Below are 21714 nucleotides of genomic sequence, written 5' to 3'. Positions count from 1 at the left end.
GTAGGGGCCGCTGCGCCCCGCCAGGACAAGGGTTATATATATATATATATGAGTTGCACATACAGTATCATCTATATGGTGCCCTGTATATGTACGATTTGGGGGGTCTTTCTCGTGCAACGCATCACACCGCAGCGCAATGCAACAAATGCGTCTATGCCACCGCAGGGCAAAAACGTCAAGGTCTATAACCTGATTAACACTTCAAATTATTTGAAAATTTTGTGTAAAAATTCCAGCAGGACAAGGGTATAATTTGGGCCCCCATTCCACTTAGTGGCGCTCTCATGGCGCTCTCTCTGCGACCTGAAATTGGCCAGAGCGCCGAGCTCCACGAAGGCTTCTCGCGGCCTTCATTCCGCTTAGTGGCGCTCTGTCCGCGCTCTGGTCTATTCAGGTCGCAGAGACCGTGAGAGCGCCACTAAGTGGAATGAAGCCCGCGAGAAGCCTTCGTGGTCATACAGATCACTTGATCATTGAGCTAGAGAGTTATATAAAGGGCGACAATTTTTTTATACAGCTGGGTCTTTTTTTCTGTGGCTACTTTTGGTTTTTGTATTGGTTTTTATAATAATTAATTTTAAATAAATAATTAATAAATGTCTTTCATTACGGTAATATACGCGTAAAGGACACCTAGCCTGTACATGTAGTATGATTGTGACAGTAACATGTGATCAACGTAAACATACATACATCGTATGTCATAAATTACTCATATACATACTATAGTACCACGTGATAGAAACGTTACTTGACGAAACTCAAAAGACAATCCTTTTTAACTCCTGTATCAAAGGCACTTTATAGATCCAACAGTCGGCAGTACCTAAAGGATTCTAATGCAAATTGCGTGTTTCTTCTATGTAAACAATCGTAAATTACATATGGTTTTATAAACATTGATTTCATTATCTGCCTGTCAGACATATTGAATTTTCTTGGCTAGGCCCTGTCCTGGTCTAGCTGTGTTACTTCGTTCTCTTCGCTCTTGAGTTATTTTGCTTGTCTAACGATGAGCAGAAAGAAACTTTGAGGAAAGCCACGACAGGCTGTTTACAATAGATATATTGGTTTTCTCTTACATCTTATGTGATTCTCAAAGCAAGACGGCAATACAGGTAGGCGTACGCGTTTTGTTTACACTGGAGGAGGGGGGGGCAAGACAAGTGCGTGTATGTACATGTGAACATTAGTAATCGCTATGTGACTGCATGGACGTTCACTTTGGATTTAAAATTTAGTGAAGTCTTCTAATTCATGTTGTTCAATTGACACAAGCGGCGGTCTCGTGTTTGTAACATACGAATTAGTGCCCACCCACTATATCTAGGGACACTAAAAAAGCTATCAGTACAAGTCATCGAAGGTACAAGTATTGGAAAAAAACGAATTCAGCTGGGGAAAATGAACCATCTTGTAAATGCCCTCATAATGAGACAGTTTTATAAAACTGTTAACACAATTTTCCCAAGCCCCGAGCCTAAACAAAACCTAGAAAAATAAATTTCTAATAACATCTCAAACCCACCATCTCGACCCTCGTGGGGTCGTGTGGCGCAGCGGCAGCGTTCTCGACTCGGAACCAGAGGCCCCGGGTTCGAGTCCTGACATGCCATCGATCTTGTGCCCTTAGGAAAGGCACTTTACACGATTTTCACGAGTTTCGGAATAAAAAAAAAACACTTATCTTCAAAGCGTGAGACTATACATGCAAAGCAGATGCCACCCCTGGTAGAGACACCAGATAAATCTATAGACTACACATTTTTGCCTCCTTACATTCTGACTTTCCAAATTTTCCTTGCAAATCTAAACGGTTGCTGGGATTTCGCCGCCTTTGCATGTGTGTTACATGCAGCTTGCTTTTAATCTTTATTCATGACTTAGGCAAAAAATGCTGCAACAGTTGTTTTTGTTCAACAAAACACAGAAATGGAAACCAATGCTGTTTCCACCGAGAGAGGAGGCATCAACTCGCCTCAACAGGCTGTTTCTTCAGAGAAAGTTGATGAAGCAACAGCCGATATAAAAGCGATCAGTAGTTTTTCCGTTACTCGCGGGTTTACCAACGCGATGTACGCGGGTGGCTCGTCCCAAGAGGCTGAACACGGAGGTAATTTTTAATCTAATACTTAGCTTACGTAGTCTAATTTTCGTGTATAAAATTTATAAATAATTTTTCCTGTGTGTACAGTAACCTGCAAGACGGAACAGATTAGCTTGAATTGGGGATGTGGGACTAGGGTATATTCTGCCTACCTGCCTATATGCACAGGCTAGGTACTGGTCCCTTGCTCCCCTCCGTCAGGTTCCTCCAGCCAGCTCTATCAAGGGCAATAGTCTCTGCTTCCCTTAGGTTTAAGTCCAGTGTCACTCTAAATCTGGTCTTCCCCGGGGTGTAGGGTATATTCAGTCAGTGAGTCACCAAAATGTATAATTTTGGTCCCTATTTTACCCTATAAAACGTCAAATGAAATGGAACTTTCTAAGGCTGGCTTAGGGATATTTACAATGGGCATATTCACATTAAGGAATGCACTCCTTGTAAGTGTTTTACTACAATGTGTTTACTACAATAATTTACTACAAGTCTATGGGCACATGTACTTGCCCGAACAGTACTTTTACCTACTGCCTGGGCAAGTGGACTTGTCCAACCCTGCTTAGGCAGAAACCACTTTAATTGTTTTTGGACAGGCAACCATACCAATTTTAAGAGAGAGCAAATTTGAAGCGTTCTTTTTAGACGATGATCTTCTTCATTGATACAAATATGAGTTCTCTTAAATTTAATGCAAAGATTTTTCTACGAAGAGATACGTCCTTCATCTTTAAATGATTAGTCTGGGACAAAAAAAAAATGAAAAGCTGTAATGGTAATTCATTTCATTGCAACTAATGTGTGCCTTAATAATACTAGTACCCGAAATCCTTTGAACCTTTTTCAAAGCGTGCGCCTCTACAGAAGACAACCATCGGGAACATTCCCTGACAAAGTTTTTTCTAATATTCCTTCACCTTTAAATAATTAGTCTGAAAAAAAAAGAAAAGCCCTAATGGCAATAAACCAAATCCTTTGAACTTTTTTCAAAGGAAACTTTAAGAGAGTGTGTGCTTCTACAGAAAATAATCATCGTAGTGATTGTGCAATCTTGCATGGGAGGGAGGTTGATAAGTTACGTAACGAGTGCGGCTTGTGTAAGGCTGGGAGTTTGCAGAAATGTGTGACTCATTCCTTGTTGTCCTCCAAAAAAGATCACTGTTTTATCACTGTTTTATCACTGTAGAATTGTCAACTAATGAAAAAATCGCAAGACAAAGCAAATACATGAGCAGAAACCAACATAATTGCTTTTGTCTGCACATGCAACCATTCCATGTATTCTTTTTAGACGATGCCATTCTTCATTAGTATAAATACGAGTTCCCTGGAATTTAATCCAAAGTTTTTTCTAAGAAGAAATATTCCCTCACCTTTTAATAATTAGTCTGAAAAAAATGAAATGCCCTAATGGTAATAAACTAAATCCTTTGAACGTTTTTTCAAAGGAAACTTTAAGAGAGTGTGTGCTTCTGCAGAAAACAATCATCATAGTGATTGTGCAATATTGCGTGGAAGGGAGGTTGATAAGTTACGTAACGAGTGCGGCGTGTGTAAGGCTGGTAGTTTGCAGAACTGTGTGACTCATTCCTTTTTGTCCTCCTAAAAAGTTAGATAACTGCTTTAAAATGTAGAATTGTCAACCGTACTCGCCTGTAAAAAGTAGAATTCTCAACTCACGACCGGATCCCAAAGTTGGCATGGCATGTTACTTTGGAATAGTCCAGTTATGCATGGTGGTGATGGGAATATCATGATATATATTTCATCGTAAATGTTGAAGTAACGCTGCAATTTTCATAGGGATCGAAGTCAATGAAAAAATCGCAAGACAAAACAAATACAGGAGCAGAAACCAACATAATTCCTTTTGTCTGCACAAGAAACCATGCCATGTATTCTTTTTAGACTATCATTAATATAAACATGAGTTCCCTAAAATTTAATCCAAAGTTTTTTCTAAGAAGAAATATTCCCTCACCTTTAAATAATTAGTCTAAAAATGAAAAGCCCTAATGGTAATAAACAAAATCCTTTGATTTTTTTCAAAGGAAACTTTAAGAGAGCGTGTGCCTCTACAGAAAACAACCATCGTAGTGATTGTGCAATCTTGCGTGGAAGGGAGGGAGGTTGATAAGTTACGATAAGTTAACGGATGGTAGTTTGCAGAACTGCAGATGATCTGTTTTTCTGTCCATGTCATCTTCTTTCGTGTAATATATAATGTGAGAGGTCTTTTTGGCGGTTGAGGAATTTTATAAAGGAATTTGTGTCAAATAACTGCATCAGTTGGATCACTATGTCATAATAACGTTAATGCCCCGCCTTATCCTCGGTGTATATGATGATACAATCCTTGGTCAGGTGAGATATCTAACCACGTCATAAACCACCTCGTTCGCTACGCTCACTTGGTGGTTTATTTGGTGGTTATTGCACCTAACCAGGGATTATCTCACCATATACACCTCGGGGCGGGGCATTAAGCCTTTATTAAGGTACATCATACAATCTCATCTATAACTGCAATGTTCTAATATAAAATCACGAAAGCCAAATTAAGAAGTTTTTTTTAACTACACAAAACAATCGACAATTCCTCCCAAAAATGGAGGAACTGACATCGAATGCATTGATCCAGACGACCCTGACAGCAACGTGTACAACTCAATCGACGAAGATGACATCGAGAACCAACAGCAGCCAGATGCAGACAAAGAAGATGGTGGACAACCAACTGATGAAGAGAAAGGCACCAGACTACCCAGTAGGGTGAAGAAGGACGCCTGTGGCATGCTTAATAACCCAACCTACTCCTCTGGGGCACAAGTTAAAGGTAACGTATGTAACCAGCAAACTATCAATGATAATAAAGAATTATTGTATGTATTGTTTTCTATTACCTAAAGAATAATTAGGTAATAGAAAACAGTTTTCGCCCTATGGGGATTTCTAAAGTTAAGGAGCCCTAAGTGAGAAGGTTAGACTCTGTATTTATTTGTATAGTAGGATAAACAAGCAAGTTTAAAAAAATGTTTGGGTTCCGGGTGCAACCTACAAAATATGTCAAAATCAGCTCAAGTTTTCTTGCACATTTACCACGCTTGGCAGGGGTTATGTGAACTGCAGCCGATGCACAGTACTAGGCGGTACACTATGACATCCCAATTGAATATGGTCTCAAACCTGATGCATTCTTCTACAATTCAGTACTGTTTATACCTCACTGTCCTGTAGGAAAGAACTCTGCAGCATTCTCCGCTTTGCGTCCTAACTACTATTGACTGCGGTGTTCGCCCATAGATACTGTTATGCGACCTTCAATAAGCCTAGATGGTATAACCATGGCCACTTGTATTGGCGTCATGCGGTCACCGCGCTTATAGAACTGGAGGTTAGGTGGTCTTCGACTGATCAGCCCAGTTCTAACGGGGGTAATTCAATCAGGCCGGCTATGTTGTCTATATGCAATCAGAAAATAGCACATAAAAGCTCCCAAAGACCCCGAAGACCCAAACCCTCCAGTTTTTGGCATGCTAAGGTGCACCACATTGGGTTTTGGCATGCTAAGGAGGCTAAGGTGCACCGCATTGGGTATCAAGTTTCTTACTAAGTGTCAGCGAGGTATGTTGTAATGATTGTGATATTTACGATGTTCTCTAAACAGTGCTAACTTTTCATAGATCCATCGGAGAGTTCCTGCTTCCCACCCCTGCTCCGGTCCCATCTACTCTTACTCCGCGGATTCATCATCATTGTAACAGCTACAGTCGGGGTCGCGATTGGCTTTGGTGCCGTACATCTTATTGGCACCATCAGACAAGGGAACGACGGCAAACTTCATTCCGTTAGTATCCTTATTTTGCTTTTTTTATATTCCAACATGTAATTAGAAGACGTGGTGACGGCACACTCAAGTTTTTTCAGCTTATATTAATGCCGTCACCAACACAGGGGACAAGACAATACTCATTTTCACCTGAGCGTAGTGAGGAAGTCGTGTTAAGTGCTTTTCCCAAGGGCACAAGATCGGTGGCATGTCAGGACTCGAACCCGGGATCTCTTGGTTCCGAGTCGAGCACTGTGCCGCTACGCCACACGACCCCACAATTATTTTGCTTCGAGGAAATCTTGAAAAAATTATCAAAACTTACACCCTGAATATACACAAATTTTACGATTTGATAAAAATGATACTCTGGGAATTGTTGCCAATGAGAATTACAACTTGCAAAGACTTACAGCTAATCTATTGTTCTTGGCTTGGCTTCGTTTCCGAAGATCTATTGTCACGGCATAAGGAATTTCCTCTGTTATGTCACTGAACTTCATTGTTTTGTGTAACGAAGGGTCATGGCTACATGTAAAGAACATTTCTATGTCGTGCCTAGCCTTATTGCCCGTGAGTACATACATTACACCTCGATATCTGTGCATGACCCAAAGCGGAAGCTGTGAGCAAAACTATCAAATTACCACCAGGAGTATGAAGATTTTCCTGGATCATTGAAGTTGCATTCTTTTTTAAACTCAGCACTTGACAGGTGAAGCATCTTTATCCAACTCACCTGCATGGACCACCAGTACATCGACAGCAGATCCTCTGGCAAATGCCACGGCTGCACTCCCAGTGGTGACAACTCCTCTGCCAAGTGTGACTTCTACTCTGTCAGGGGGACCACCTGCACTGAGGAAGGTGACAGAGACTACTGATGAACCAACCAGCGTAAGTCATTGACTCTGTAAGAATAGTAATTTCATTGGTTTGTCATTATCACCTAAGCGAAGTCTCTATTGGTTCTTCACAATCTTCAGTACTACTTACAAGGTAAAGTCATTTTTTCAATGTTTTATCGTATTACTGTCCCTGGGTTCACTGAGAGACATACATATCTTGAAAGCAAAGGCAATCTAGTCTTTGGGATTATGACCGTAGTACTGGGTACCTGGGTATTGTGTATCTATTTGTCCGTACTGAGTAGGTTGATAGCACGTTGGTAGGGAAGATTGCATCAATTGACAGGCAGAAGGTCAAACGTCAGGAAAAGGACAAAGGCAAAACTTGAAGGTCTAAAATCTTCTGAAGAGGCAGCCAGAAGTAGTGGTCGAAATTTTTTGTCTTTTGAATCATTGTTTCTAATTTTCCATGGGCCCTTTCTTAACCATCAAAGCCTTTTAATTCCATAAATCAGGATGAACATATGTTTTTTTTAATATTTAGCCACCAATGACCAATATGGAGACATGGATGGAACCCCAAGACACTGATAAGCAAGAGACGCGTGTGATCAAGAAAGGTGAGACATCGTAAAGTCAATCTGCTTGACTGATAGACTGGAACAAACTACCTACAGACATAGCCACATCCACATTCCTACCGAAGTTCAAAATGGGACTGGCCCGGCATATGGGCCTTTCCAAACACCAATTTTAAATTCGACTCCGATATCTTTATTTTGAGCTCACATGTGTTGTTACGCGGAGTGATACATGATCTGTGTCACAGTGTGATGCCAAGGGCCTTACTACAAATCACATGCAAAAATACCTGATGAGTAAAATAGTTCTGAGTATACAACAGTGTGTATACGCCGAAAAGCAGTTACTCAAGCAACTGGATATGATTTTGGAAACGGTCAGAAAGTGTACACTTAAGCTCCTGTTCTCATCCAGTTGCTTGAGTAACTGATTTTCGGCGTATCGTACTACCTGGATGTCTAACCTTCATCGGCGCAACAGTGTGTATCTTTATCTGGAGAAAGTAACAAATAAATGTTTCCGTGGTAAACTGATACAGAGACCAAAGTTGCCTGCTGGAAGAGATTGCTGCGCCTGTCGTGTCCAGTGGGAGAGGCTCTATCAATCGACCACGCCAACTTTGGACGGACGACCACTTCAACCCACTGCCGCTGTACTACGTGCGACACCAACTGTCGCGGAGCCACCAGCCTGAAGGACATGAAGGCCGCCTGTGAGGGTTCTCCGCATTGCTCCGTGAAAGCAGTAACAGAGGTGTTCGGGGACCCCTGCCCCGGAACTCAGAAGTACTTGGAGGCAACATACCACTGTGTTAAAGGTTAGCAGTAAACCGTTCCGTTACATAACCTTTATACGTAGTACCTGTCTATCTTTATATTATAGAAAACTACCCCACACTCAGTCTACTTTGGTGTCTTGTCCTTGGTTGAAACCTGTATATTACGGAGAGTTCTAGTTGGTCTAAAGCAGGTCTTGATCGTATGTGGCAAAAATCCTCCTGAGCTCTTCACTCAGGCCTTTCATGTAGGGCATGACGACTAGACCTCGTGCCCTTGTTATTCTGATTCTGGTTACGGCTTTGCGGCTACTGAGGTTTGGGTCTATTAGCCTTTAATATCTAAAGCCCAAGTGGGGTATCCACACTTACTCAGCGCGTGTGAAATATGAAGTTTCTTGAGGGTCAGTGATAATCGTTTCCGCCCTGTGGAACAAGGTGCGGATAACCCCGAGTTTATGATCTAGGGGGTGGTTTGAATATAAGTTCAGATATTGGTCAGTATGTGTGCGTTTGCGGTATATCTTTATTTTACAATATACACAATTGTTATTTGACAAGGTTTATTCTTGTTCTCAAATACACATTCTACAGGTTTGATCAGTCCTATACATGTACCTTTGTTAATGTGTGTATTGCTACAGTGAGTCCTGTCACAGAGGATCAGCTGCGGACACTAGTGACTAAGTACGCACCTAAAGTATGGCTGGCGAAAGGCGAGAAGTACAACCCTTCCAGCATCGACTTTCATCTTCAGCACGTCAAAGTGTACGATGGTCGCAGTGTATACTCCAGCACGCCCTCTACCCTTCCCACATGTACCGAGGCTTGTTACATGAGCACCGCCCAACCCCTGCCGCATGCCGAAGCCAAGTTGCCTTTCTTCAGGGGAGAGCAGATCGGGCCCACCAGGCAACCCCCCGTGTACGCTGTTGTAAAGAGGGTCAATGCGATCACTACAGACATCTTCTACTGGATGTTCTTCCCGTACAACTTGGGAAAGAAAGTTTGCGTCGGTAGGTTAATGCTGGCAAACTTTTATTCAGCCCCTTCTCCGTCCACACTGTATGGAATATTTATTGGTTACTCTGCAAGTGATAGATCTTCTGGATTGTTTTTTACACGATTATTAATGATACGCTAAGAAAATGATTATCTTTTATTCAATGATTATATACGATTACTGTAATTCCTGATTTTTTTTCAAGTTACTTTTATGTTCACTGTTTTCACTGTCACTTCTGTACAGTGAACTTATCATTACAGTAATAACAAATAATTCCTGGACTTCTTTTTCCTGCACCTGTCACCACCGTGAATATATAGTTCCGTGAACATGTCCGCTTTTCTCAGACTGTGAACTTTTGCTACCGTGAACATAAGGTGAATTACAGTATGCGATTCTACTGATTGTTATTCTTTTTGTTTGGGCGTTATCTTCAACAGGAGTCACTATTTTTGGATGCATCGGCAAGCAGCGGACATTGGCGCATCGTGTGAGTGACTGGGAACACATGACAGTTCGTCTGGTGGGCAAAAATCCAAGCAGCATCTTTGTTGATTCTCCAGAAGCATCTGCAGGTACCCGGAGTTGTCAAGTCCAAGAACATTACGAAAAAGAAGGCTGAGATTTCCGTCCAACACCTAAATAAATTGGGACTTATCCCAAATTTTTGGGTGACTCCTTCAACCCTTTTTTTGCGGAATGGACCAATCCACTCTTGGAAAGTTATCTGGCACGTATGACACGCTACTACTGTCACGTGTCTCTGACGTCACGTTCCAAGGGTAGACTGGTTCATTCCGTGAACAAGGTCGATGGAGTTAACCAAAAATTTGCGGTAAGTCCCAAAAGAGATTAGTCTTTTTTTCATAATGACTTATAATAACAACGATGAACTTTTATGTCCAAGAACATGTTGGCTCAAGCTTATAAAAAGTTAAATCGTCCTTAAGCTAAAAGAAATTACCGGAATTCTAAACTTAATCACTTACTAGTCTTCTTCAGCTATCTGATCCAATAGCTCAGGTGACCGAAATTTGTTTTCAACATGGCGTCATCAAGGGGTTAAAGATTGTTGGATGCCTACATCTTCCCCCGTTTTGGTTAAGAGAAGGTTGAAGCACCCAAATGTAGCTGACCTCCTTCATAATTTGAAAGTGTTGTATCAGATCTAGATATCTTCAAGAATCTTTCAGATAGATTATAAAATAAAAAATCTTTAAGATAGATTATAAAATAAAAAGGGACTAATGTATTTAAAACGTCAATATAATTATGTACGTTAAAAGAAAGTAAGGAGCGATTAAGTGATACGCCATCTTGAATTTTGACAAATGGTGTCATCAAATTAGCATAAGTTATTCATGTTTAATTTTCAAATTAGATGGAAGTACATGAGATTTTATCCATGTTAAAAGCATTTTATTTCATTTGCCAGGTATATACAACTGGGACGGCGCATCACAGACTTACAGGAAGGGTGAAGACGTTGTACTGACTGAGGGGACACATCCCATTTTGTATTCAGCTTACGGTATCCATTTTACTCTTTATTATAATACAATTAGATGCCTATCCTGGTCGTTTAGCCAGGTTACCAATCTCAGCCTACAGGCCGGCCTATCACTCACTCACTCACTCACTAACTCTTCTTCTTAATACATATGCTATTAACCAACCAGTAGTTAACAATCAGTAGCTAGCATCAGTGAAAGAACTCAAGCAAACCAACCAAGTAACTAAGCACGCAAGCAATCAACCAACCTAACTGAATTTCAACGCATTTATCAGAGCATTTACTTATTTTTCTTTTAATCACCGTTTCAGGCCATCACAAGCTGTGGCCCAGCTCTGGCACTCAAACATTCGTGGCTCTGATCAAAAAACTGAAGGACGAGACCAGTGCAGGTACGGCATGGGACACGTGGAAGAACGTGCGCGTCACCATGTACCAGCCAGACGGAGGTTACACCGGGAACTGGACATGGATGAACTTCAAGGGACGCTGGGGTAACAAAGAGGTAAACTGGGGTTGAAGGGAGTGTTGCTTTCCCTACTTTTTAAATCCATTCATGGTAAAATAGACGAAAAGAGGCATTATGTCTCACCTCTCACCTTTTATAATTCAGTCAAAAATATCAACCTCCTGATATGTCCTTACACACTTTCTCAAAATTATAAAAGGGGAGTGAAGAAAACTGTTTATATCAGTCTGGTGGGCTCTAACACCAACAAGCGGTAGCCAGTAGCAAAGATAACGACGCAAATTATGGACATGTAAATATAATAAAAACATTTCCTTAATCCCTATCCTATATATTCACACCTATTTTTTGTGATATCATATTTTTATTACAAAGCTCGCCTCCATTAACTCCTAAACTACTTTTCAGAGGATGGTCATAATGAGATCATAAATAACATAACAGCAAGTTCCGTGTCATTTATGTCATATCGTTTGGCTGTATAGGTATATAATATATATAATTACATACACTGGATGAATGTTAGATAAATGAGTGTGATTTTTTTCCAGGTTGGATGTAAACTCCGGGTGCTCACCGGTCAGTGCACGCTCAACAATGGGATGTTCACTATAACTCGCATGGAGCAAATGAAAACTGACGAGCTGGATTAACAAGGTCAGGAAATTAACATATATTGATTGAATGATACGATAAAATGCAGTACATTTTGCTCATGCAAAGAAAACCTTTGGAAATGCACACAGGTCTAGATCGGTTACTTCTGGTGCTAATACTGGGACTGAGTGTTTTATGTTTTGAATTTTAATCAACATGTCAATGCCAATATCACTCAAGCTGAATTCTAATCATTTGCATTCTGTATTATAATCAGCAACTTATTTTATGATGAAAATATAGTTTATTACTGAAAAAGCTTAAGGTTAACCACATTTCTCTGGTGTTCTGAATTATAGTATCCTATTTACATATAACTACATCAAAGGATGAAAATTATTCTAGACCACTTCAGTTAGTTGTTCATGTTAAGAATAATACAATGTAATTATATGAAATATGTAGGAAAATAAATGTTCAATACATCTCTTAAACTGACCACTTACTATCAGATACAACAGTTTATTTCCTATTTCATCTCATTATCTCAATGGCAGTTACTGTTAATTTTACTAGGATTTAACTTGAATAAGAAATGTAGAGAGTAACACATAAGAAGAATTTGCAACTACTAGTAGCAAATAAAACGTATAATACAACTGTACAAGGGAGGTCAGAAGCTTGAAATCTGATATGTTATCCTTTATCAAATTGACAAGGAAATAATAATTCTAGTACAGATGGAATAAATCAAGTACCAGAAATAAGTATATATGAACTATGAAAAATGATCAGATCAAGTATTATAATGAAACTTAGCAAGCTTAGGATGGAAGGTCAAACATCACTGACAAAAATGATTACCAAGCTACTAATCTCACACCAAACCTAATTATTCTAGATGCCAATGCTGCTCTAACATGCTATTGTTCATGAAATATCACATTCAAATTATGTATTAGTTTTAAAGATGCATTCTAATGAAGTAATACTATATGTCATATCCTGTTACATTGTACATCATTCTAAACAAGATTTCAAAAGTGTCTAATATATACAGTGTATATTGATCTGATCGATATCTGAATTACATGTCTAAAGAAAGGTACAAGGGAACGTAGAAGTCGCAATTTACCAGCAGTTGTTGGAATGAGGTGTTGTAAGTCTATAGCAAGTTGTCATTTCGTTACATGATCGTCACCATTTCCCTACTGGTAATGCACCGTCTGTAGTCCGACGACGTAGACTCGCCCTGACAGGGCATGTTGTTCGTAGTAACGAACCAGCTGGTAGACTAAAATACAGTGGCTTCCCACTGGGAGACGTATAGTGGGACGGCCTTATACTACACTTTTGTCCATGTTAGAGAGAGACACTGGTCTCACAGGGCCTGCACTAGTGTCTGCTATGAGGGATAGGACATACTGGAGTAACTTTATCAAGTGTACCTCACCGGATTAGATAATCCGGAGGCATGATGATGATGTTGATGATGATGAATGCACCGTATCGGGTGGGTAATAAGCCACCTCATAGTGAACGGGGTGTGTACTGAAGGTCAGAGGTCAAGAACCCTAAGGCAAAGCAATATCCCGTGACCAACACGTCCAGAGGAAGGGAGATTATGATTGCATGTTTAGGGCCTTAGACCACTGTGCATCAAACCGCATGTAAAATATATAGAGATTTATAATAAATACATATATGATATATAAATATGTATATATGATATTGTTTGGCAGTGTATTGTATTGTACTTTTTAATGACTATTGTATGTTATTGTAAGAATTTGTATTTCATGTCAACAATTGTTCGACATTGTAATTTGTATTGTTCTGTATTTATATTGTTGTGTTTGGGAGGGCAACTTGTAAAGGTGTCAATACACCTATTTTGTCCTCCCTTCCACTTGTATGTTTGTACTTGTGATGAATTTTAATAAACAAATGAACAAATAGAGGTACCTTACTGCAAGACAGCATGAAATGGATGGATAAAATAGATGTGTCGTCAAGGCTACGACATAAAATGGTTTAAGTTGCGTCAACTTGTATGGTTCTAAGTGTACCAATCGTTGTAACCGTGATGCATTTTGAAAATAAATCGACATGTTAGAAACGTACAGTGCAAGGGTTATGATTTTAAATTTTTAATGGATGTTAATCTGCGATGGTAAAATCGTCGTAAAAAATTAAGTCCATGCAGCGTTACACAGTCCCATGTCCCATACAAACCTTTGTTACCATTTCGCAAATTTGTATATGTTTGAATGTAAGAATGTTACCAACTCTAAGAAAAAGGACACAAGAACAAAACTAACCGACAGGCTATTTCAAAAGTGTAAGTGGCACTAGAAACTTTTAGTTTTAAAAGTCATTCCATTTACTCTTGAGCAAGTTTGAGTAAAAGATTAGGATAGAAACCATATAAATGATCATTCACCCTACAGCAATCAAGTTACAACAAATACCAAGAATGAATTAAACAAGAATCAGTAACATAGTTACTGATCTTACAACAATTCAATAGTTTGTCAAAATGGTTACTTTCTTTTTAAACACTTCAATCAGGACTAACTGTCCGTCTGGACCAAGGGCAATGCTCAGAGGCTCGACATCAATAGCGATGTGCTGGATAAAATCCCCGCGGCTTGTGAACAGCTCATATATCGTTTGCCTCAATAGGTCAGTAATATAAATATTAAATAGTCTTCTGTTGTTTTTAATGGTAACTGATTATAATATGTATATAGCACTGAAAGCAGGTCAATTGTATGCACAAATATGAATTTCGCCCAGACGCATCAAGCATGGTGTTATTGTCTGCAATGTAAAATTGGATATAGATTATTTTTGCGAATTGCTAATACTACATTTATTCAACAAAAGAGACGTATTTAGATGGACCGAAAACGAGTTATGATCTAGCCATTGTATCTTGAAATCAGTCTGACCCGCCATCTTAACATCTACGACAAGTACAACTTAACATCTCACTTTGTTTTGTAGAAATCTGGCCTTTCTGAGCAAAATTTGGCAGAAATATTTTAAAAATAGTTCCAAAAATATATCGTGGGTGCACAATTACAAAATCCTTTTTCTGGTCTGCTAGAGAGTACAGTTCGGGTGCGGCATGTATGGATATATTTTGATACCCACAACACAAGAACAGGTGTTTGACAAATTGGTGAGGGGCATTCTTTTCCCCTGACGTGCCACATTAGCTGCAGCCTGGTCCAAGCTTAGTCACCGTCAACAGAGCCCGTTCTACTGTCTAACCATGAAGACCCTGCATTATTGACAATCTTGCACCGTGGAAAGATTGTTTGCTGTCAACAGGGCCAAGCTGAGGGTTATGTGTCAACACGTCAGCATGATGTGGACTATGTGAGAATTCTGGGGGGGGGGGGACAAACTTTGACCACATTTTCTAAACTCTCAGTTTAGTACATATTAGGCACATGAAATGCTTTGTAGCTAGACCGTTCACCAGTTAGAAGCAGGTTAATGGAGCCAACACACGGCTTTAGAATAATACTCAACGAAGGTACCGACCTGTCCAAGGTGTTGAAAGCTAGTCTCACACCTCAACATACTAAATGTTAATCGTCCTACGTATACATACTCTCCTCCGTACAATGGTTTTCTATGTAAGTGTACGGAGGTCTGGTATTCAGTTTGTCTGTGTGTTTGCTTGTGCCTCCTTAGTTATTTTCTGATGCTAGGCACGTCCGACTTAAAGGTCCCACAAATACTGCCTTAAAGGAATCACTGGAAATAATGCAATGACTAGAATCATCGAGAAATTTACAAAAATATTTCACGAAGATATGATATCGTCGATTTCTTGTTATCTGATTTCCTCAACGAAAACAACAACAAGTGAACCACAGGTGTTTGATGATGTGAGACATACGATTCACAAAGTCTGGCCTAAAACACTGCCAACACCACCTGTCCTGCTGAATCCCAGTGAAAGGCACGCACATGCTAAATAATAAACAGCGGGACGAGGAACAAAATAACTTGTAAACATTCATGCAGAACGCGCGGCAAACCCTGACTTACTTTGGAAATGAATTTAGCTTAAATGTAAAAGTCGGACATTTCTGATTTTTTATGTGGCAGTGGGTCACACCTAGGCTGTATAAAACGTTGATTTTAAGGTTACCAGGTGTAATGGTGTATATTTTGCCGGTAGTCGCTGGGGCGTAAACATGCCCCTGGTGGGTTAACATTGAGATGAACCGACTGAAGATAAACAATCTGACATTTCCCGTGACGACACAGGGAAGTAGCTTCGAGAAAAAGTCGTTTCCTCGGCACCTGAATAGCGACAGGGAAGCTTAGCGCTCGGGATCGCTCAAATGTACTATTCCTCGACATATTTGCACGTAACGACGTGAATTGGGCACCAAAAGTAGCATGAAGACCGCCCGGAAAGTCCCGGGGTGCGATAAGCGCTACGGGCTGGCGGTTGTGTTTCTTCTGGTCTGCCTTACACCAACTGTAACAGGTGAGTGTTTTTTTGTTGTTGTGGTTTCCTCTTTGATCGCTCAGTGTATAGGCGCCCAAACGTATCGCATAAAATCCTTGCCTGTTCAAATACATTGCCACCCCAGTCTACCGAGTTAGTTGACATGCCTAACTAAACGTATCCTAACATTACTGGATACCATACATATATAAATTCGACATAGGTGGCCTCTCTCCTCCCCCCGTCTCTTTTTGCTCGGTGTTGCATTGTTGGGTGAACGTACTGTAATTTTTTTTTCCAATAGTGAGTATAATTTTCCATAGCCAAGCACACAGTATTACTTTGACAGAGCTGCAGGCATTCTAACCTTTTAGCTTTACAAGACTTCCCTGGAGGGGAAAATGCAAAGATTACTACATTTGATGTACAGTGTAATGGCGTGTAAGAATATTAACTTATCAGAAAAATTAGGACACCATTTTTTACTGTAGATCTATATTTATAATAGCATTTTCTCTCCTTCTTTTAAAAACGTGGATACTGAACTACCAACTTTGCTCTTTACATGATCGATTGCGCACGACAGAAAAGATCTGGATATCTCTTGCTTCAACATTTTCTCATTCCTTGTTTCATTGAACTTCCTTGATCAGTGATTTTCGTTCATGTTTCATACAAAATACAGTCTATATACTGCAAAGCATTTCTCATTTGCAACATGGAAATAGTCACAAAAATTGCAAATCCTATGTTTTAGAGGGTTGTGGTTATGCTTGGTATGTGTAAAATAAATACTAAAGCTCTGGCTCTTCGGCGTTCAAAATGCGAAATGTTTTGATATATTTTTCTGCCGCATGCCATAAATGTCTTTGAATACGTTGCTATGTCCTTGATTTGCTTTCTTTTCTGCCCTTTGCTTATATCTCTGAGTTATAAATATATCTTTTGATATTTGGTTTGTTCTTCAAAATGGAAGGGGGGGTCAAGGTAATCATTTCTAAATTGCACCATTGTTAGTATTACGTGAATATTTTCCTAGCTCAGTTTTTTTTTACCTGCGCGTATATGCGCCTATGTGTTAAAACTATAAAGTATAACAGAAAACTGCCAAATCTATTCAGAAGGAGGAAAAAAATAGTGCCAGATCAGTTAAGTTGACACTTTTTATGTATCGTTAGGTGTAGTGGACGTCACCATCGTCAGTAAGTACCAGTTCTTTGATGCGTCCGATCACACCCGGCTGTACTGTTACTACACGGGGAGTTACAGCAACCAGAACGGGTACCAGTTCGGTGTAGAGGTTGACACTGGCTCAGGAACAACATTTACACCACAGAGATCCACCAGCTTGGTGACAGGAGAATGGTGGAGAACGAGGATCTTGGATACCGCTGGTGACTTCCGGGTCGGAGCATTCTCCTGTCAAGTAAGCAACGGAAGTCAAACAGAGAAGGCCATTACATTCAAAATGAAATCACGGGGTGAGTGTTTTGCTGAATATATCTGCTTATGCCTTATCTACTTAAAATTAACTTTAATTAAATTCCTTGTTGTACACATGTATATCAATGATTATCATGTAGCCAGTTGACGTTGACCAATCAGAAGTCACCATTTTATATTGATTGGAACACCATTGGTATTTAAATCCTTTAAACACGACGACCAATTGGCGTCGAAAGGACCGCATTCTGTTAGAAAGACGTCTGATGATCGAACAAGGTGGAACATGATTCAGGTTAGAGAATATATTACGACACTGTGCGCTCACTCGACGATTCAATCAGTGGTTATAGGAATTATCAGGCACATAACACCATATACATAGAGGAACAAGAAGGTAAAATTTTAACGCCTAATTACAATTTACATGTACAAATTCTTTTTAGCCGATGTCTGGCCTGTGGCCTTCACAGTAACCGCCAGCCTAGGAGACCCCGTGACCCTACAGATGGTACAGAAGTCCAGTAGAACCGGAACGCTACTGTGGAGGAAGGACGGGGTCAGGGGGACTGTCCTAACAGGGCAGAACGGACTTAACCTGACCATTGCCAGCGTCCAGCCTTCAGATGAGGGGATCTATGAGTGCTACTATCAGGGGTATACTGATAGAAGACAGGGCATCATGAGGCTCATTGTCAGAGGTAATGCACATGTAACATGTTTTATTATTTGCATGTTCACATGAGTTCAAGATCAAATGAATGGGTAAACTAATTATCAAATGCCAGAACGTTTAAAAGCGTTTCCACGTGTAATTTACCAACTTTTTAAACAGTTGAAGAGATGTTAAGATAAGAAATCTTACTACATGTAGTAACTACTTTGACTAATATTTTAGCTACACTGGGGAGCTTTCGAGACGAATTCTGTCTCTTCTTCAACCCAGTAAATCTCAACTAATATTTGCCAATAATATTATATCGTAGCTTTATACTATATACTTGTCGGTCTCAGAAGATTATTACTTAAAACGCAACAATGGATGGTTCAATTCTTTTAAAAATCAAATTTTAATGTCCACAATTACTTTAATATAATATAATAGTTGTTCTTTTTGGCCCTCACTCAGGCTGTGCTAAGAACAAGTGGGGTCCTCCCTCCTGTACCGGTGACTGTCCAATGTGCTACAACGGCGGTGTGTGTGACGACAACACGGGGGAATGTGTCTGTCCTCCGGGGTTCCATGGACAAAACTGCGAAAGCGGTAGGTAGTTGCTCAAACTGGCTCAAGAAGTTTTTGAAGAATGGCCTCAAAAGGTATTTGATGTTGAGATTTTGACATTAGCTCATCTTTTGATGATATCAAATGGCGATAAGAAATACATACACCAGAATGTTTTTGGAACAATGCTATTTCACATCCTTTAACATCCTTTAACGAATTCTATTTTACATCCTTTTAATGATGATGAAGCATGTACGAATAACAAGATCGGTACAAGCTGCACGAGAGAGTGTGACGGTGGAGACTGTACCGGTCAGCTGCTGTGTGTGATGGACCCGTACGGCTGTTCCTGCGCTCCTGGACTCATGGGCATAGAGTGTAATACTGGTGAGACTAGACAGTAGCTCATTTAGTTGTGTGATGATTGATATCTAATAGGCATGTTTGGGTGTCCGACAAACTTTATAGTTTTTTTAGATGATCAGCTTTTTTATTGATGCGTCTGCGAATGAAGTTGGACCTATTATAAGAATGATCTTGCTGCTATATTCTTTTTTTTCTTGTACTTAGTAATACGCACTTAGGAACACTGCACGTTATTAATGGAAGCCTGATCCTCATCTTTAGAGTGTCCAGAGGGCCTGTACGGAGCTGGCTGCACCCAATCCTGTAACTGTGCAGCCGGACCAGCAGCCTGTAACAAGAGGACTGGATTCTGTACTGGGGGATGTCCGGTATTATGGACTGGGGACTCCTGTCAGATCCGTACAGGTACTGATGAAATTTACAGTGACGCTGTTAGGGTATAAGATACATAATGTACATAATTAACTTGGTTGAATAAATGTTTGGAGTTTCATTTTGTAAAGACGAGTCTGGCTACTACGGTTTTTATATTATCTTTAAATTTTTATGCTCAGCCTGATTTTCGAATGTAATTTTTCTACTTTAGCGACTGTATCATACAAGGATCTGTTTACCAAGGAAGAAGGACAGTTTTTCGGTGATTCGTCTAACCTCATAACAGCGTATGACAACATAGACGCAGAAGAGTGTGCCCGCCGCTGTCTGCAAGGTAACGACAGCTATGATGGCGTCAATCCGACCTGTCTGTCCTTCAACCATCGCCCTGTCGGATCGCCAGAGGGCGGCAGTGCACGGTGTTGGCTCAGTAGTTCTGACAAGGACACGGCGGCGTCTCCTGGTCCTGAGTGGGACAGTTGGCCTCACCGAAATTACTACCAGAGGAAACGTAACTATATACTTTATGCCTCTGTTCGATAATGGCGTCAATGCCTTATTGTGTTTAACTAATAAAAAAGATGTAAATACAAACAGATAGATGAAAAGTAAAATTCAATGGGCTTCACGTCATCTTCTTTACAGTATTCTAGACCTTCGTAATAATATTTGTAACATTTTCTATCTAAGATATAGCAATTGTCTTTTTTATAAAAAACGTTAATCACTACGTTGAATTAATATTTACCACTTCTTATTCTTGTATTATCATTATCATTATTACCTCCTTCCGGATTTCCTGTGTTCCCGCGGTTAATTTTACATGTTGCCACCTTGAAAAACAGACAAAAAACAAGGTCAAAGATCACAGAAAGATCGAAAAAGAATTGTCTAATTTTCTGTCTTCAATTTCCTGCTATATGAGTAAGTCTCCTCATAGGAGCGAGTGGCAAAATGCATATACAGAATCAGCAAGAAATAATAATTATTCAATAAAACAATTAATGTACAAAAACTCTTATATTTAATGGGGTGGAAGATTGAATTGAATTATTACATTCTTCTTGTTTATAGACATCATGGAGCCCCAAGACTGTGCTGACGTGTTTGCACTCGGGATGCAAGACAGTCATGTGTACACCATCGGCCACCCACAACCATTCCAAGCCTACTGTGACATGGACACTGATGGCGGCGGATGGACGGTCATACAGCGGCGACAGGACGGGTCTGTCCCGTTTGACAAGACTTGGACTGAGTACGAGCAGGGATTCGGTAATCCTAGTGGAGAATACTGGCTGGGATTGGGGAACATCCACAGTCTGACTACACAGAAACAAAACGAACTGTACGTGTACTTGGAAGACTGGGAAACGAACAGCCGGTTTGCGCGGTACAGCACGTTTTCTGTAGGAGATGCCGGCAGCAAGTACACGGCAACGATCGACGGGTACAGCGGGGATAATGCTGGTGATAGTTTGGATCCATCCAACACACGTCACAGCATCAACATCAGACAATTCTCTACAACAGACCAAGATAACGACGGTATCAGTACCGACTGTGCGGGTACATTTGGACAAGGAGGCTGGTGGTACACTCCAAGTTGTGGTTATTCCATGTTGAACGGACAGTATCTGACAGGCTGCTCGGTACCTGCTCCGGGTTCCTGCCGCAGTGCAGATGGAATCATCTGGTCTACTTGGTTGGGTTACAGATATTCCTTGAAGAAAACTGTCATGATGATCAGGCCAGCTGATTTTCCTGGTACGTGTTTTAGTCATTACTTATAATTAGACATTGTGTATTCTCTTTGATATATGGAAAAGTAAAATTAAAATAAGTAAGAAATGCAACTGATTATCATTATCATGACGTTATGTTCATTGTGTTAAAACGTTTACTATATGTCGTACTACATTTCTTCATAGTGTCATCATTCAGACCTTGTGAGAATGGTAGAAACCTGACATCTGGACCGGAGAATTCCGGACTGTTCATCTGTGCATGTCCTTCAGGGTGGAATGGCACGTTTTGTGATCAGGGTAATTAAAATGCAATATTTTTACAAACGTTGTGCGAACACACAAATACACACTCACACA

At 40.2% G+C, this 21714-nt stretch overlaps 2 protein-coding genes across 2 annotated transcripts in view; both read left to right on the top strand.

The window, feature by feature from the left end:
- The first annotated feature begins 2076 nt into the window (after window positions 1–2076).
- Window positions 2077–11861, top strand: LOC109462694 (putative vacuolar protein sorting-associated protein TDA6). The gene is made up of 8 exons (XM_019759253.1): window positions 2077–2116; window positions 4746–4940; window positions 7902–8180; window positions 8783–9154; window positions 9585–9719; window positions 10580–10675; window positions 10969–11162; window positions 11678–11861. Exons 1-8 carry the CDS (start codon window positions 2077–2079, stop codon window positions 11777–11779), a joined length of 1413 nt encoding a protein of 470 aa, XP_019614812.1. The 3' UTR covers window positions 11780–11861.
- Window positions 11862–16148: 4287 nt separating this feature from the next.
- LOC109462693 (multiple epidermal growth factor-like domains protein 6) overlaps window positions 16149–21714 on the top strand; it is an 11190-nt gene continuing 5624 nt past the window's right edge. The window contains exons 1-7 of the mRNA XM_019759252.1: window positions 16149–16239; window positions 17379–17681; window positions 18090–18344; window positions 18773–18907; window positions 19118–19255; window positions 19496–19639; window positions 20684–21376. Coding sequence (XP_019614811.1) covers window positions 16149–16239; window positions 17379–17681; window positions 18090–18344; window positions 18773–18907; window positions 19118–19255; window positions 19496–19639; window positions 20684–21376 — 1759 coding nt within the window. The remainder of the gene's footprint in view (window positions 16240–17378; window positions 17682–18089; window positions 18345–18772; window positions 18908–19117; window positions 19256–19495; window positions 19640–20683; window positions 21377–21714) is intronic.

Source organism: Branchiostoma belcheri, unplaced genomic scaffold (genome assembly GCF_001625305.1).
Source record: "Branchiostoma belcheri isolate BF01 breed outbred unplaced genomic scaffold, Haploidv18h27 scaffold12, whole genome shotgun sequence".
NCBI lineage: Eukaryota > Metazoa > Chordata > Leptocardii > Amphioxiformes > Branchiostomatidae > Branchiostoma > Branchiostoma belcheri.
Note: the sequence above shows the minus strand (reverse complement) of the source record. Positions and strands in the feature narration are given on the sequence as shown.